General features: G+C 35.8%; 1 protein-coding gene across 1 annotated transcript in view; it reads right to left on the reverse strand.

The window, feature by feature from the left end:
* LOC106873299 (neuronal acetylcholine receptor subunit alpha-10) overlaps nucleotides 1-19309 on the reverse strand; it is a 1066434-nt gene that overhangs the window by 334954 nt on the left and 712171 nt on the right. The window contains exon 7 of the mRNA XM_052975253.1: nucleotides 18124-18168. Coding sequence (XP_052831213.1) covers nucleotides 18124-18168 — 45 coding nt within the window. The remainder of the gene's footprint in view (nucleotides 1-18123; nucleotides 18169-19309) is intronic.

Genomic DNA, 19309 nt, shown 5'->3' on the forward strand with positions numbered 1-19309 from the left:
TATATATATATATATATATTTGTATGTATGTATAACTTGATTGAAAATATGAAACGTATAAACAGGCGCAGCGATAATAGTTTACAAATAGATATAATTATGCTATACATATTTTGGGTTAACATATGACGCACGTGCAATTATTAAATCCTTTTTACTTTAATGACGGTAATGATTGCTCCTAACAGAAGTAGAGAAATATAGATTTCTGACATTTTAAAAATAATATTGATTTCTAATAGATGCAAAGAAATCTTTAAACAACACATTACTAGAATAACAGTAAAATCAACAGCTACAGCTAACGGAAATATAACATATGCTGTAAACAGGAAAAAATTAAAACACGATAGAAAATTGTAGCTAATCACACTCTAAAAAAATACATTGAAAGATATTTGAACTAATGGATTTCCTTTATGCTTCTTGTTATTAAACCTATAGTTGTACCTGGATTCCGCCTATAATCTATAGTTTTAAGCAATTCGTATCAAATCACCCTTTTAATATATTTCTTCCTGGTATTGAAATGCAATTTTTCACTTTTGGTTTGTTATTTGTTAGACTAGATTTTGGGTTACGATATGTCTCGTAACCAAATTCATGCAAACAATTTCAGCGTGGTGCATGTGTACTAAGTGTAATGTTGTTGCAACAAATATACACATGAGTGTCTGCATCAATTGTAAAATTGAATTTGGTTTCTTAATAAAATCTGACATCTCAGTGTATTGTTTTAGCTTCCTTTGTCTTTCTCAAATAAGAACGTACAATCTGTAGAACGTCTAGCAAAACATTAGTTATTTGAGTCCGTTTACTTTCTAGGTTAAACCTCTGACGGTGATGTCTTTCCTTGTCATCTTTTGTACCTCGATAAAATAAGTAGCAATAATATACTGGTGAATAATCTACTCACTCGACACCTTTCCTATATATTTAAGACTTTCTACCCACCAACTTATTCATCTTACAACCATGATAAAAGGTTTCTTTTCTCATATTTACAAGTTTTCTTGTATTTAACATATTTCACACTATTTATCAACAAATTTATTAATGTTATCAGCTTTTGCTATTTTATTGCTTTAGAGAATATAAAGGAAAATATAGCGATAAAAATTATTTTCAACAACTAGAACTGTCAACCGTTTGAAAGTGTTATCATGTTTTGAGCATTTAAAATTGTAATTATTCATTATTCCTTCTTATTTTGAGAGACATAAACAGAAGTAAAGATGTACATTTGAACAATTTAATAAAAAAAAAAGGCAAACCACCTCTAGTTACCAACCACGCACTGACTAAACTACTTACAAATTATACTCTATTTGTATTCGTATATAAATGAAACAACACACAAAAAGAAAAAATGCAAGTTAAATATATGCCTAAGAAGTGTTAGCTACAATTTGGCAAAGCTTAGCTGAGTTAAGCAGTCTGCCGAAGAATTTGACACACATTCGGAGAAATGATTAGTACGTTCCGGACAAGATTTCTATTACACAATAATGTTCATCCTCCATTGTAGACAATGACGAAGGACATCACACGGCAGAAGAAGGTGGGTCACGGTGCATCCGCCTGTGGTTGGTAAGGCCGATGCTATCTCAAAAGTTCCTGCCGCAGGTCGTGCACTGGTGGTCTACTGGGAATGAAGGCAAGAGATACACTGACAGCCGGATTTAGCCAAACGAGCGTGCGTTTGAGTAGTCAGTACTGACGAGCCTACGACTGTAAGGTGAAACTAATGTGTAGTGATTCTAGAGACCCTCATGAGGTGGTTATCTCCCTTGTCAGTGTCTATATATTGCACGCTAATTGCAGCATTAAGAGGTTTTAATTCTAATTTCCTGCAATATAGGTGCTTCGGTACACTCAGTCACAATTAGTGATTCAGGGTACTGAAATGTATATATACAAATGCATTTATATGTGTATGCACACACACACACACACACACACACGCTCAAACTCACACACCATACACACACCTGAAACCTTTATGCAAACACGCTTGCACACACTTGACACACACACTACATACTACACACACGCAGACATACATACACGCACATACGACTGGCTCGCAGTAGTCTCCTCACGCCTGAGTGGCCTTCTTTACTAATTCCAACCGTTTGAGCATATCGTGACTATGCATTAGACGAACTTATGTTCTCATGTTCCTACTACAGTCCCTAGTAGGTATAAAAGAGAACTTCAGGAACAATAAAGTCTATTGGCGTAGACGGTTGTAGATTTTTCCTACATCGAAGTTTGATAAGCTCAACGATTTTATAGTTCAAATTTAGCATGTAGGGTTGCTATGAATGGCAATAAAAATCCCAGCTGAGGGAATGAAGCAGGTGAAATCTAGGCTACATATGTTTCCTAGCTAACAGAATCTCGGACCTAATAATTGCTCAAAGAGGGGAACTTCACTAGCTACACATCAGGCCGAACTTAGTTTTAAGTCAAATCTTCTGCTAGTTAACTCAGGATCTCTTGACGACAATGTAACCCAATGAGTAGCTGGCCGAGTAACCCTCGTAGAGTAATTTTTACTTCTGAGGTTCTGCTAGCTAGGAAATATATGTAGATCGCATTTTACCTACTCTATTCCCTCAAATTCGGTTTTACATATGTGTGTTTTGGTGTGTGTGTGTGTGTGTGTGTGTGTGTGTGTGTGTGTGTGGTTGTGTACATACATACACACATACATACATACATACATATGAATACATTCATATGTTTACATGTATACATTTGCTTAGTGCTGCCTAAATAAATTATATATATATATATATATATATATACGAGGTATGATCAGTACGTATCCGGTCTGGTGCTATAAAAACAACACCTACCAATTTGGTATTTAATCTCCTTCAACGTCGTCCCTTTCGGAAGCCACGAACTTAATGCAATGCTGTTTCCACTGATGGAAGAATTCTTGGAGTTCGATTTCTGGGATAATCAGGAGCTACCTCATCGCATTCACTTCGATTTCCTCGATATCCTGAAAACTTCTTCCTTTCAAGAGGGATTTGATTTTTGGAAAGACGAAAATGTCGCAAGGAGCGACATCTGGGGACAACAATGGCTGTCCGACCTGGGCAATGCTGTGTTTAGCCAAACACTGCTGCAGAAGCTGCGCTGAATGAGCAGGTGCGTTGTCATGGTGCAATTGCCACTCACCGAACGCTTGCAATTCTGGCCTTTTCCAACGAATACCGTCCCGCAAACGCCGCAAAACATTATGGTAGTACTGCATCTTTACTGTCTGACCAGGTGAAGTACACTTATGATGAACAATCCTCTTGTAGTCGAAGAAAGTGGTCAACAGCGTCTTCACATTGCTTCGACTCATTCGTGCTTTCTTCGGTCTCGGAGAAGTTGGGCTCTTCCACTGCGAAAACCGAGGCTTTGTTTCAGGGTCATAGCCATAGAACTGCGATTCATCACCCGTTATGTCCGTTTACAAAATGTTTTCATCGTTTTCGACAAAATCAAGGAGATTTTGTGCTATGAAACCCAAGTGTCTTCTTGTTCAGTTGAAAGCAGCTTTGGCACAAACTTGGAAGACACGCATCTCGCACTCAAATCTTCAGTAAGAATGGACTGAACTGAACCATAACTAATCTGCACATTCTCTGATAACTCACAGATGATGATTCGACGATTCCCCCTCACAGCTGCAGGGACATCTGCGATGTTTTTCTCAGTTCTGCTGGTTGCAGGTTTTCCAGAACCTTCATTAATATCGACATTTTTTCGGATGTCTTGGAAACGTCTGAACCACTTGTACACTTGTATGTGGCTCATACACTCCTTTCTATACACTTTCTGCAACATCGCGTAGGCTTCTGAGTAGGTATCACCAGGCTTTTGACAAAATTTGTTGCAGATTCTCTGTTCAACTTCCTCTGTCTGGTCAATGCGACGAGCATACGCTATACACGTTCCTTCCAAGCGCTGTTGTAAACGGCGGAAGTGAATTAGAACGATAAAACGTAGTGGACATGCATAGTAGACTTCAATGTCACTCTCTGCCAGGCGGCTTCACTCTGCATGCTGCAGTTTTGTTACTGTGACAACAATACGGATACTTATATTCATTTATATACATACGCGCACACACACTCACACACACACTATGACACAAAATCAGTCAAAGCATAGCAATAAATGTTCCTGACTTATGATCTGTATGCCATTAGTTGCAATACTCAAATCAGCATCGCGTCATGTCATGAATCAAGAATTTTTTTAGCATTAGTCTCTTTCCATTATGCTGTAATACATAACAGGATGGTTGTAGTAAAGTCGTTCACTACTCCAACATTAAAATCTTGAATGCTATTCTGGATAAAATGAGGTGGAACGGGTGAGTATCTATGTCTCTTCGTGAATATATACACACTTAAAGCAAATAGCAGAAGTGTATGCAAACTATACTTGCTTATTAGTTCATTACTTATGAAAAAATTCTTGAAAGTTCATGGTCAGGTTTGGGCAGGACCTTGCACTGTTGAAGCACGTTTCTGCATCTACCATTTTCGGTATTTCCTACTCCTGAAAGATGACATCCTTGCACCACTCAAGCATTAACCCTTCAATTCAACGTTATTGCTGCTGTTATGGATTATAATATGATGGATTGCAAATCCTACTTCAACCTCTTTGAGTTATCTTTTACGACACGTTTCGTTTGTCTGCATTCAGTTTTTGGCATACTGAGTGCTCACAAACACACTCTTTCAAACACACGCACTTGTGCACGCGCTCAAACACGCACACACGCTCACGTATGCATGTATATGCATTTGAACTTATCTATTATCTCTTACATATGCACTTATCTATTATCGTGTTATCTATTACAGCATATGCAAAGGCGGCGAGCTGGCAGAAACGTTAGCTCGGGCGAAATGCTTAGCGGTATTTCGTCTGTCTTTACGTTCTGAGTTCAACTCCGCCGAGGTCGACTTTGCCTTTCATCCTTTCGGGGTCGATAAATTACGTACCAGTTGCGTACCGGAGTAGATATAATCGACTGGTCCCCTCCCCAAAATTTTCAGGCCTGGTGCCTTGAGTAGAAAAGCATATGCACTTATATACATTCATTCATATCAATATGTCATTCTTTTCTGTGTATGTCTTTCAGTAAGTATGCCTGCCTGTCTCTGTATGTAAGTGTTTATGTATGTTTGATATATATGTCTGTACTTATACATGAATAGGATTTCAACGAATTGCAGTGTATCCGAAAGACACAACTGTAAGTGCATCCATGAACCATGACCTTAGAATGATAAGTATTATAATTTTATAAATTTGCATTATAGAAAAGGAATTCGAATCTTTACATTTGATTCGTTAGTATTTGAATTTTAAATTTATGGAACCCTTACAATAATGTATAATCTGAAAGATTCCTTCGGACGCAAAGTATAGAACGCCGAACTATTTTTCAGCTTCAATAGCTAGGCATAATTAGGTTCTGCTCTTGAAAAGTTACCCACACAAGACCAACAGACAGACATAAATTATATGTATATATTTGTTTGTCTTTACGTATGTGTATGTAGTATTTGCCCACTACCAATGCTGCACAACAGATTTTCGTTTGTGTACTTCCCCGTGACTTAGCGGTCTGGCATAAAACGATAGAATAAATACCAGATTTAAGAAAGTCAATAGTAGAGGCGACGTGTTCGACTAAGCCCTTCACGGATTTACACCAGCATGGCCAGGGGCCAATGACTAAAAGAACTTGTGTGTAGATGTATGTATGTGAGTTTGTGTGTGTGTGTGTGTGTGTGTGTGTGTGTGTGTGTGTGTGTGTGTGTGTGTATGTGTGTGTGTGCGTGTGCGTGTGCGTGTGCGTGTGCGTGCGTATGTGCTTAAAAACTGGTGTTTGAGCTCCCATAGAATTCACTGAAAACATTATATTTATCGAATTTATTTACAAAGTTGTAGTTCATAGAGGCCATATTTTATTTGCATTCTGGCAGAAATACTTAGTGACTCCAGTCGAACAATTTTTAATCTCAAACATTCCCACTAAAACGGCTGTTTATATATAGAATGTTATTGTAAGTTGCAGCAGCACGAAAATTTGTAAAATCCTGGCAGCTAAGCTAAACTTTTCATTCAATCTGATGTTATATTGATATACTCGATTGCTATTCTTATATCTGTTTAATTATGTTCAACAAACGTTTTTCTTGAGTTTACGAAATAATTGTGTTCTCTTGTCTTCTTTATCGGATGCTGGACACAAATTGAAATCTCTTATTCAAACAAAATCACTCAATGAATACAGTTCCTTTCTTAACGGCACTTATTTTTGGAATAGATTCAATTCTAAGAACAAATATACGAGAAGATTGCTAGCGACTCCATTAAAAATACTGCCTCTGCTTCTATGTGTTATTTGATTTGAGTTTCTGACGTTCATTTATAAACTTTACAAACTCACAATAAAGATTAGTACAAATTGTAAATCTTCCATTATGGACGGCGCTGACAGAACATTCTACACGAAGTGGAATACAATTAAAGATAAAAATAAAAAAAAACAACAAACAAACAAAACAAAGCGAAACAGAAAAAGAAATATCAGCTACATCCCACAGCGCGATTGCGTGAGTACATATAACATTTTCTCGATCATCTCCCTTTGAAAATACTTCTTTATAGACTATGAAAAGCAAAAAACGAAATACACGAGATCAGTTCATATATATATGTATGTATATATATATATATATATATATATATATATATATATATATGTGTGTGTGTGTGTGTGTGTGTGTGTGTGTGTGTGTGTGTGTGTGTGTGTGTGTGGTTGTGTGTGTGTGTGTGTGTGTGTGTGTGTATATATGAAGGTATGTGTGTGTGTCTGTATGTGTATAAATGTTTATGCGTACATTACGTACGCATAAGCACACACACACACACACATACATACACATGATACTTTCTATCGACTATAAAGCCAATTACATTCACGAAATTCCTATTTTCTAAACCTTCAACAAAATAACTTTTTATTTAACTTCTTTCGCAGTTACAGTGACGAAAAGACGACACACAAATTGTTAATAACTAAAAGTTAATTGAGAAAAATAATAAGAGAATGTTACTTGCGAATGAAAAAGATGGCAGTGTATTAACGTTAACGAGGGTTACCTTTTAGTCTATTTTGCAACAGTTTGGAAAACCCTTTTGAGGGGTTGCCAGCGCTTGATATGACGTAGAAAAACAACGAATCATATACAATTGTACTCGAAGTTATTGTGTGATTCCTCTGCTACAAGTCATGTTAGAATTACACACTTGCCTTCAGAGCACACCTGATGTGGACTATGACGAGATAACAAAGTTAGAAAAAAGACCCGATGTATAACATGTACAGATGATGAATGAAATGAAGCAGGGTAACGACCCACCAGTCTTCCACTGGGTAATTGCCAAAGCAAGTTCCCACTACTTGTCTGTTACAGATTGCAGCCGAATCTTCATTAACTTATATCCTTTTCAATTATCTATTGATAATTTAGCCCGCGTGTCCCCTACATATATGGGGCGGCAACTGCAATGCCTACTCAAACACGATTAATTTGTGCTTTGCAAGTATATATATATGTGTATTTGTACACTTGTAGTTGTCCTCATATATACATTATAGCAAAGTACTTCGAGTCTTTGAAAGATGCTTGACTATACAAAAGTTCTTTTTTTTATTTCTACAGGTTCCTAAAGAGTTGCGAGCAGTTTGTTACAATGATATGATGAAAAAGGGCATGCATGTAATATACGTTTCTGAAGTATGATTGAAAAATAAAGAAAAAGAGGATAAAACGTCTGAAGACAAAAATCACGGGACCCCCAAGCGATTCATGTATAGCAAAATGTGAACTTTTACAGTAGCAAACGTAGTTTCTTTGATGCGAAATGTACTTGATACACTTATCATGGGCCAGCATGCATATATATTCATGTACGTATGCATATCTACATGCATGCAAATTACAAATTTAGGAAAGATAACGGAAGAAAGTGTAAAAATTATTGAATTCTCTGTTTTTTTCCTGAGTCATTATACTATATGTTGAAACTTATCTAGATTAAGTAAGTCTTTAGCAGCCATGCTGAAATATTGAATAGACATAGATTCCATTAAGCCCAAAATTGACATTTCAGCTGGCTGTAGACCATGTATGTTTATTAAACATGGAATTGTAATTTCGTTTACGAACTGAATGTCGGCAACACTGTGCTGATATTCACTTGCATCGTCAACTTTACATTAATATTTAGATCTGATCAGTAAGCAAACTCAGACGAGATGTTAAAAGTTAACGCAACTGAATCTAATTTTCCTAGGGTGGCTTTGTTCCCAACGAGACTAACTATGTGTTTACTAGACGTACTATTGGAACTGTGTTCAGAAATAATAAAAAAAAAGTTGAGGTGATGCGCCATTGAATGTGTGTGTCTTTTTGTATTTGTGTATAATATACACAAAGAAAGAAAACGGGTAGACAGTATACTATATACAGAATTATGAAAACAGAAAAAAACATTTTTCACTGAATAACATTGCCTTGGTTTACATTATTTACATGCTTAGGTTTTTATCTCAAAATTTCATTTTGTTAATAGCCATAACATGTGCTTAGATGAATATTTAAGATACTAGAAGTGAGACTGTTGCTGGGCAATAAGAAACCACCTGGAATTTGACTCACCACTAACGACCGGTATCACCTGGTCTTTGATCATGTGCACCTGTGTGTGTGAGTGAGTGCGTGTGTGTGTGTGTGTGCGTGTGTGTGTGTGTGTGTGTGTAGCACATGTGTAGGCGCGCGCGTATGCGGATATGTGTCAAAGTCACAGTGAACTTAGATTTGGTGCTAAAATAATAACAAAAGCAAGAAGTGGAAAAGAATGATAAAATGGAATGACAAAGAAAAATGGAAAAGAAAACGAAAAAGTAGCTTCAGATTGACAGGAAAAAGAAAGAGATGAAAGAAAGTTAACAATTTGGTGAGTGAAAACAGAGAACTTTACCAAAGAATCGACTGAGAGAAAAGAATCATAAAGAACATGTAAGATCAAAGTTTAATAGAAATTAGTAAATGGAAAAGAATGAAATGCCATAAAAATGAAGAGAAGCAGATGGGAGAGAAATGAATGTAAATTAACAACAGTGTATAATAAAGTGACTACTACTACTTCAAAGCGTGCATTCCTTGTAAGTCACTTCTATTTTTTGATCGCATTGAAGAGTCAACAAACGGAGAGGATTAGGCACTGAGTCAATACTGCTTACTTTGTTGATTGGTTTATGAAAAGTCAGAATATTGCAAGATACTAAAGGCTTATCTGTTAGGATTAGGTCAGAAGAGGAGAATCGATCGATTTAGTTTTATATTGTACCAGCCAATACAGGTTGAGATATTCACTACAAAGTCAGTCAACTGGAAAAAATTCCAAGAATAAACCTTTTAGTTCTTTTTTTTTTTTTTGATCAACAAAAGTATTGATATTTTTGGTTTAATAAATGCTTTCTGTTGGCTGTTAAAGAAAGAAGGTACACGGAATTAAAGCAACCAAGAGATAAAAGATTGCTACAACTTAATATGTATGCATGACGAGAAGTAGTTTGACCTTGCATGTTTCCAAGAACAAACTGCTGTGAAGGAATGATGGTAGTTGTGTCTCGTTATTATCTCGGATGGATAGTCAACTAACGTATTTTCTCAACAATTCTCGTCTATAATAAACAAATATGAATAGCATACAATATATTCTTGAATGTGTTCAATTATATATTGGTTTAGTAAATTTCTTCACATAACAAAATCTCAGATTGTGTCTTCATTTCTACTGCTTTGGTTCTGTGCTAAGCTACATATCTTCAATAATATGACGAGAGGAAAACCCGAGGAGAGCTTTCTAAATAATTCATACACACTGTGCTTTCAAATATGCAATATAATGGAACTTGAAGCCTCTATTAACTGAGATTTTCTATCAATTAGTTCACAAAAGTTCTTCGGGTGACGTTTGTAAATTACAAACAGCAAGCAAAGGAGTCAGATACAATGAAATCAATTAACTTGAATTTTTTGAATATACAGAAAATGTTGAATGTAAGTCAATATGATCCCTTTAATATGATGGAAACAGAAACATCAGTTATATTTATATATTGCGATGTTATTAGACATCATGAGTGAAGCTATTAGTGAATGTTGGAAACTATTTTGAGTATTATCAAACAGCTTATGCTCTCGGAGTCTGTCATGTATATACACAGTCACACAGTCACCCAGTAGTTAGTAATAATTTTATAGTTAGACAATGTCCGCATCAGAGTCAGAGAAAAGAAAACAGCGAGTGTGCTAGTGTGTGTAAGTGATTGTGTCTTTGTTTGTATGTTTGTGTGTACATGTATGACCCCCTCTCTTTCTTTCTTTCTTTCTTTCTTTCTTTCTTTCTTTCTTTCTTTCTTTCTTTTTTTTTTCTCTCTCTCTCTCTATATATATACACATAGACACCTGTGAAATTTGTAAGTGATAAAACAGTTTTAGATTCTACATTACAGTATATAAATAAAGGCGGGTAAACTGGAAACAACGGTTTAACATTTGCCTCTGATTATAGTAATTCCACTTTGAAATCCACTATCAACAGAAAAGAAGTAACGTTGCTCCTATCTACTGATACATTTTGGGATAGCATATTAATTGCGACATATCAGCCAAGTACCTCCACAGAACTCACGTATGTCACTGATTGACAGATTTGATAAATCGTTAATCCATAAATCTCAAATTTCTCTACCTCTATCTGTTGACAGTTGAAACGAATATTGTTATTGGTGACTACCCTTATAAACTGAGATTGAGCTGGCATACAGTGTATGTGTACTGTGTTTACAGCTTACTTTATATAAGCGTAGGGCGCTTAGCAACTGCTAATGTTGTGCAGTTTACTCCGAATGGATGGGATAGTATTCACAGTCCAAATTGTCGAAAGCAGGTAAAGAGTATTATGGGATATTCAACAGCGGCAACCGCTTAGATTTCAAAATGAAAAATCTTGTTCACAGTATCTATTCTGCTCTCTTGTTTACTGTCCCCCAGTTGCTGACAAAACAGTCACGGGCGAGTGAACTATTTATACCACTTAGAAGAAAGTTGAATGCTGGAGTCTATTTTTGTGCAACACTTAGTGGTCCTACCGAATACTACCAAAGCCGACAGCGGAATGAAATGTTTCATGGAAAGTACAGATACAGCAAAACAGGAATCGGAAATGCTAACTCTTAGAAGTATATAAAAAATCTAATCGATAACGGCTCTGCCCCAGGCTTTAATAGATTCTGACTTTGCAATCATCCCTCTAAGTATGTTTTCCCCGAAGCAATAAGATATTCTTTCTAATGCATTGAGCTCTTAGTAATGTTACGGCAATTAATCGGCTGATCGCTGAGAACGGACTGCATATGTACGTGATCTTCGCTAAAAAAATATGACCATCAGAGAATCCGTACCCATAAGGAAAACAATGCTTGGATACTAGTTAAGTAAAACACCCACATTATGGACATATGGTAATAGGCATAATTTGGGAATCACAGAACATGTATTAATGGGATTGGATCTTATATCGGAGTGGCAGTTTGTAAGCTGTAGATTCAGGTTAAAACAAAACAAACAAAATATGAATCGGTGCTTATTGTTCTTCCGTTTCAAAATATGAGGAGTGATGTCAGTACTATGATGTTATGGTCATAGAAAGGGAAGCTGGACATTGAAAGCTTAATGAGGCCATTTTTATTAATGCTCAGTAGATTCTCTGTAGGGTTCGATGATGAGTATCCTGTGTTCAATCAACGGACAATCTGACTCGTTAAATTAAGATATTAGTAGCGGTGTATTTCATAGACATGGAATATTAACACAGTTTTTAAGCCGGATCAGTGTGACATAACCTCTCTATTGTAGGTGAATTTCCCCAACGGGTTTACACATGGTGTTTCGTTTAATTCATTGACAAAAATTGGCTCAACATCTCAAATGATAGGATCGAAGTCGGTACCGCATGACCGAAAAGCTAATCATGCTTACATCCAGTTCGTAATGATCATCCTCCCAACAAGAAAAGACTCGTGTTCGGTTGTGCTTATTCGCTAGTACAATACTACGCATGTCAGAGTGACAACATCTGTAGACTGGATCGAACAAGAGGCCGAGCGCCTTAAGAGAAACCTACAGCTAACGCACATAACGCTGGCCAGTTTGAGATTTTCCCTTCTAATTTGGGCTTGCAAGCTCCACATCAGATCTTCGCATTCTTTCAAATTACTTCGATTCTTTCATGTTCAATATCATGACGGTGACATAGTCCACATGCCGACATGGTCATTCCGCATTCTGGTTCAAGCACGGTATTTCTAAGTGTCTTTAGCCTTCACAGAAATTGTATTTTTTCCTTGTCAAACCAAGGACTGGTTGCCATTTCTCTATAGCATACCTTATTTTAGGACTACAAGTGTGCTGAAAACTAGTACAAGGTGATTTAGTTTTCTGCTACCTTCATAGCTGCCCATGCTACTTTGCAAAAAAAGCGGTTAATGGTTGCTACATATGTAATTGCTGCCTACTCTGCACTTTTCCCCTCTTCTGTTTTTCCAGTTCATTTGTCAGAAACCACCACTATTGGTGGTTGCTGTTTCCGTATGTCGAGCAACCTCGATTACGTTCTTCACCGAAGTTCAACTATGGATGAACTCGCAGTAACGTTAATGGTTTCGAGCATTTGAAGACCTTTGAGGACCATCAGATGCATTTTATAGCTGTTAATTCCATTTTCAACATCTTACCGTACTATACCTCCACTGGCGAAGAGCCAACAATGTTTCTACTTGTAAAAGCCTTGCGGCAATGGTTCCGGCTCTTTATGATCTGAGTTCAAATTTGCTTAGGTAGTATTCTATAACACTGTCTAAAAGCACCACTTTACACCTTATTTAGCTTCAATTGATTTTACTTTGTTGCAGGTAACAAGAACAAGACTCCCTCGGTCAAAGTATTACTATAAAAAGCCGACAATATGAATAATGAGGATGATGATGAGGATAATGACGACGACGATGACAACAACAACAACAACAACAACAACAGCAACAACAACAACAACAACAACAATAATAATAATAAGAAGAAGAAGAACAGTGAAAGCAAAATGGAATGAGACAGGACTCTTCGAAATAATTGAGCAATGGTTAGCTGACGTGAGAAGAGCAACAAGAGCAACACGAGCAAAAGGTTGGTTAACAGACATAGAAATAGAAGAGATAAAAAGGAAAGTAGAACATAGAAATAACACTTTACCATCAAATAACGTGCTCAGTGAGAACAAAAATGAATGGTGGTAGTGAAGATGTAATAGGAAGAGCTATATCACAAGAATACGATGATGACCAACAATACATGATAAGGACGCTGTGCCAATAGTTTAGAGAAGACCAGGATCAAGTACCCCCACCAACCTAAGTTATATTGAAGTTCGTTCCGGACTTTCGAATCATTGATGGCAACCTGTACTCAGAATAGCTGGAGCGGATGTATGCTATTGTGCAGCAAAAGTATCCGACATAGGTTAACAGAAAACGAGCTCCTCTTGCAATCGTAATGCTTTCCCAACCAAGATGAGGTGGAAGTTTCAGTGTAGTTCTCTCGCTTCAAAGTACAAGAACTGGTATCAGCGTCGGATCGAAGAACTGGCAGGAAGGTGGCTTCAGACGGTGCAACACGATGGCCTCAACTTTGAATGTTAGGATGCTTTACGAATATTGCAAATATACTGGGGTATTCTGTAAATACTAACTGCTGGTAAGGAATGTTTTGCCGTAAGCATTATTCTTAACCTTTGGAAATTTTGTTAAAAATGAACATTTTGTTAACCATGTATATCGTTGTGAAATTCAAACTTGCTTTGAAAACTTTCAAAGTGCACCTAATTCTTGTTGCAAGAGGGCAAACACTTCATGTGTTCCAGAAATTATAAACGATGAAGTTTATGATAGACATCTTGTGGATGTGCTGAATTCTTGAGAATTTTAATGAAGTTTATGGTTTACTTTTATTAACAAATATCCAGTTATGTCACACATGAAAAGTTATTTAGCTTTTCAAATATGAAACAAAAGCTGATAAAATTATGTATATATAATAGCAAGGTGGAAATGTTTCCCGCTCCTAAAGACAAGAAACGATTGAAGTTGGGTGTGGAATCCAAAACAGAATTCGATGAGCTTAGAAAATCAATAACACAAATAAGAGATAAGTACCGAATCTTATGTTCAACTGCAATGTGAAGGGTCACTAATGCGTATTTGTATAGTAGTTACATGGATATAATTTGTGTGGTTTAAAACATGATAAGAAAAAAAACAAAAAAAAACGATAGTTTGATGCTAGAGACCATAGATAATATCAGTATCAGTTATCTGAACATATTGCTCTATGCTATTAACATAAACAAAACCTTGTTCAAAAGAAGCATATATATAATATTATTTAACTTTATGCAGCTAAGAAATATTTGGATTTCTCCTTGGTATAGATCAAACAATCTGCATAGATTTCTACATCGGTAAGCAACCCATTTATCTCCTTTATGTTCTCGAATTCACTGTTTTCCAATTCTGCATAGTAAATTATTAAACATCCATCAACCACTGAAGCAGATCAGCGCTTTATCAGAACGTTTGGGGATATTATTAATTTTTACTTGGAACGCAGCCATACAGTAAGAATGCCCACCGTATGCATGTGCTGTTTTGAATACAATTAGTCAATTATATAATATAAATTGATAAAATTACCATGTGTAATTTTCTTAGATATTAAATATAATTGATTTATCTTGTGTAAATGCTTATATATTAATTGATATCTCATATTCTACTCAAGGCAGCATATTGTATTTAGTTTCACAGTCCTGAATAATATTCAGTTACAACGTATGCTTGACATTTCATAAATATGTTATTATCAGTAATCACCACAAAAATTGATTAAAAGGCCGTGCTTTCATTTTAGCTGAATTTCGGAAAAAGATCTAATAAATTTTTAATGTGCTAAGAAAAGACTACTCATTTTCCATTTTTAAGTAGAAGTGTAATTAGATATTAAAATAGATTTTAAAATAACGAGTATAATTTTACGAGATTACTGAATTTATGTTTGATATGAAAGGAGTAAACTGTAAATTATTAGCTTTGTAAAAAGTGGTATTAATACCAGTAGTTTAAAGACAGAAATCGAAAGGAAAGGAAAACTTGATGAAGTGAATACCTTTACTGAATAGAAACAGCAACAAAATTTAGACGCAGGGAAATACATATTCGGGTGGATGGAACTCATTAATATTTAGTACAGAATGGTGAAGTTAAATAAAATGTATATTACAGGAAAATCAATGGTGGATAGAACGATTGGATTTAATAGAGGTGCTATTATAGCCACAAAAGCTACAGAGAATGTAGATTTTACAGTTGGACTAATCTGTATGTGTTTTCCCCCAACGATCTTAACATAATTTTTAAGGATAAGAATATGGTGTTTGTAGTGACTTATATCTGCATATTTTGTATAATGGTAAGAGATTATGTCGTAAATTTCCATGTATAATATATGTATAGTCTCCAGAAAATCAAAATGGAGATAACTGATGTGCCGCGTTGGCTTGCAGTGGAGCGTAATTTTTAGATGAAAACAGAGAAACACACCAAGAGCGATTCCAGTAACTGAGGAACCCTATACAATTGATGCTCAGCTTGAATATCTTTAAACAGTGTTTTGCAGGGGGCATAAGAACAAGAAATTCATTTACCATAAATCTCCCAAATGAGGAAATTATGGGAAATGTCTGAGGATGAGTGGTTCCGAAAGAACATTTTGGGTGCGGTGGGTGAGTTTACACAGGTGTGTATAACGTTCTACGTTTGGAAGTAGAAACCATTCCATTATAACTAGAATGGGTATAAAACATTGCACGAGAAAATTAGTAATGATAACAGAACTGCATGGTCGAGCACGTTGTCATAGCTGGAAAGCGATGTACGATTTATTTGAAGGTGGAAGCAGCAGCAGTAATATCAATTGCCGCTGCAACAGCTGCAGCAACTGCCGCAGCAACAGCAGCATCAACTGGAAAGCGTTGTACGATTTATTTGAAAGTGGAAGCAGCAACAACAGCATCAACTGCCGCAGCAACAAGAGCAGCAGCAGTAGTAGCATCAGCAGTAGTAGCAGTGGTAGTAGCAGCAGTAGCAGCAGCAGGGTTGTAAATATACAAACAATACACCAATATAAGCCAAGCCTTGTGATCAAGCACTTCGCTTCACTGTCACGTGGTACCGGTTTGTACGCACTTTACTCGGACCTTAATGGATTCTACTACATGGGGTTGACCAAAGCACCGAGAGTAGAATTATGAAGCCATGTAGATTATCTTCTTCTAAGTACTATAATTTCTAAACATGAAACTTCACAAAACTGAACCTACATGGGTTTTCAAGCATTCAGGACATATTCCCAATCCCGAATAAATGGAAATAACGGACATTGCTCACCGAAAGTTACTGTGTACTCAATTCTTCGCTAAAGCTAGTAATGGATTCAATTAGATAGAATGAAGTACCTGCATCGATGTGACAACTTATATGACATACCTCACGTAAAATACAAAATACTTCAAATTTATTATATTAGTTTCAAACTTTGACTCAAAGACAGCAGATCTGGTGAAGGGGTTAGGTCGATTACATCGACCTCAGTGTATAACTGATACTTATGTTTCGACCCCAAAAGGATGAAAGGAAAATCTGAACTGGGCAGAATTAGAACTCAGAACGTATAGACAGACGAAATTACTTTAAGCATTTTGCATGAACTGCTAACCATTCTGCCAGCCCGCCCGCCGTCCTTTTGATTCTAGTTATCTTATCGCTACAGCATTTCACTCGTCTTCACGACTTGAGTTCAAATTTCTCCGAGTTCGTCTTTGCCATTCATCCTTTCGGAGTATTTGAAATAAATACACGATGAGCACTGGGGTCGATGTAATCCACTTACCCATTCCTCGAAATTGCTGGACTTATGCTAAAATTTTAAATCAACATTATTTGTACATCTAACGTTTAATAATACAATATGAATTATCATTGCTGTAGCCCTCTGGTTAGGAATATTTTATACACATATGATGGGAAATTGTTACATTTTTTTTTAGACATGCTTGATATTTAATTCACACGTCTACCACGCAAGAGATTATTTTGCAACTAATTTCTACCAGAACATCTTAATATTATTCATTTAATAGTTTATTGTTTAATCTTACATATCTAAAATATGCATCGTATAAATGAAATAAGAAACAGAATTTCTCATACTACTACATAAACATATGAATATAAAAACAGGATCAGTTTTATACAACATCATGTGCATAGTAGTTTCGTATTAGATGTGTGTGCTAAAGTCTCTTTTATCATTGTTCTTTTAAGATATTTCATCTTTATCTACACATATTCCGATAGTGAGTTGAACGTCTGGGACTTATAAGCTTTTTATGATATAAGCCAATATTTATAAAATGCAAGACATTTTCTTAAAATACCGACTGCGAATTAAGAAAGTAATGACGCTACAGAAGTATTTAATAAATCGCTCTTATTTTATGATCTACTTTTATTATAGAGAAAAATTGGAATCAATCCGTTCTTCCACGTTTTATAGAAGCAGTGCGTTTGTATAAATATATGTCGCTCAGCATGTTACTATCTGCAGTTTTCTTAGACTTAGGAATACAAAGGGCACAAAGAGATGTGTGTTTAGAAAAATGTGTTGTTGCATTTCATTGATCCCACGTTGCATGCAAAACGAAAGATGCTTGATTTTCGAAACGGATCAATAGTGCATATTGTTATCGATTTCTGTGCGCATCAGTAAGAATAAATGGATAATAAATGTTCTCAGAACAACAAAACGGAATAAATAAATAAATAGAAATAAACGATGACAGACTTACTTGATTAATCCAGCAGTTAGTTGTTATAATTTGATCCTTTTCATCCTGAAGTAAAGAAAAGACGAAATATTTATAAAATGTTGTTTATACGGCAAAGTAAATATAAAATTAAGATCAATATTTTAGGGAATTATATGCAGTACGAATTGACGACTGAACAGTATAAAAGTAACTGAAGTCACTGAATAAAAATAGGAGCAGAATTATTAATAGAAAACGAAGTAATATAACAACAACAACAACTAAAATAAGAACAAGAACAACAGCATTAATAGTTTAGACTAATGGTATGGTATGCAGGAGTTTAAGGACTAGATAAAATTATTTATTCGCCTTTTTTGCATGTAGAAGAATATTATAAATACATTTTTAATTTGTTTTCTTTTTCTCACCAAATTTCAGATGGTAGGTTACGTTGCTGCTGTGCTTTACGTATATTTCCATAGCTGAAAATTAGCTTGTTGGTCGACGTCGTCACGGTGTTGCTTCGTTTGAAGTTGAATCTAAATTTCGTTCCATACAATCTCCGTTTCTCATCTTCAGTGGAAGTCTTGCTTGCTCTCCCTGTCTCACTTCAGTGCCGCGTATTTTGTGTTTTTATCTAAGGTCGCAATTTGGATCAATGTTATCTTATGCAGGAATTTAAGAACTAGGTCAAATCATTTGTATATTTCATTTGCATGGAGAGTAAGAGTATAATAGGTTTTATAATTTTTCTCTTTTCCTCATGAAATTTCGGATGATGAGATATATTTCTATTTTGGTTTACCCATTTTTCAAACGTTGAGAACTTGCTTGCGTTTCGGCGATGAGAATGCCGAATTCCATCCCTGCCACCTGTACCGGAAATCTTGATAAAGATTGTGGCAAATATGATAAGGTAGTAACAGTAACAGTGAAATTGGTAGTGGTAGTGGTAGTGCTAGTAAAATTAATTATAATATGAGATTGGTAAGAGTAGTGATGAGAGAAATTAATTTCGTTTTATTACAGAACTGACTTCACAATTTGGGTATTCAGAACTTATTGAAAATTTCTAAAAACAAGATCGTGTGTAAGATAGTTCCGTATTCCCTGCAAATGCACAAAAACCGTGTTAAGGGCTACATACTTTGTATTGTCGTTATTGGATTAGTGAAACAACCGGGTACGTCAGCTAGTATATACATACACACACACACACACA

This window comes from Octopus bimaculoides, chromosome 1, assembly GCF_001194135.2.
Source record: "Octopus bimaculoides isolate UCB-OBI-ISO-001 chromosome 1, ASM119413v2, whole genome shotgun sequence".
In the NCBI taxonomy this organism is placed as follows: Eukaryota; Metazoa; Mollusca; class Cephalopoda; order Octopoda; family Octopodidae; genus Octopus; species Octopus bimaculoides.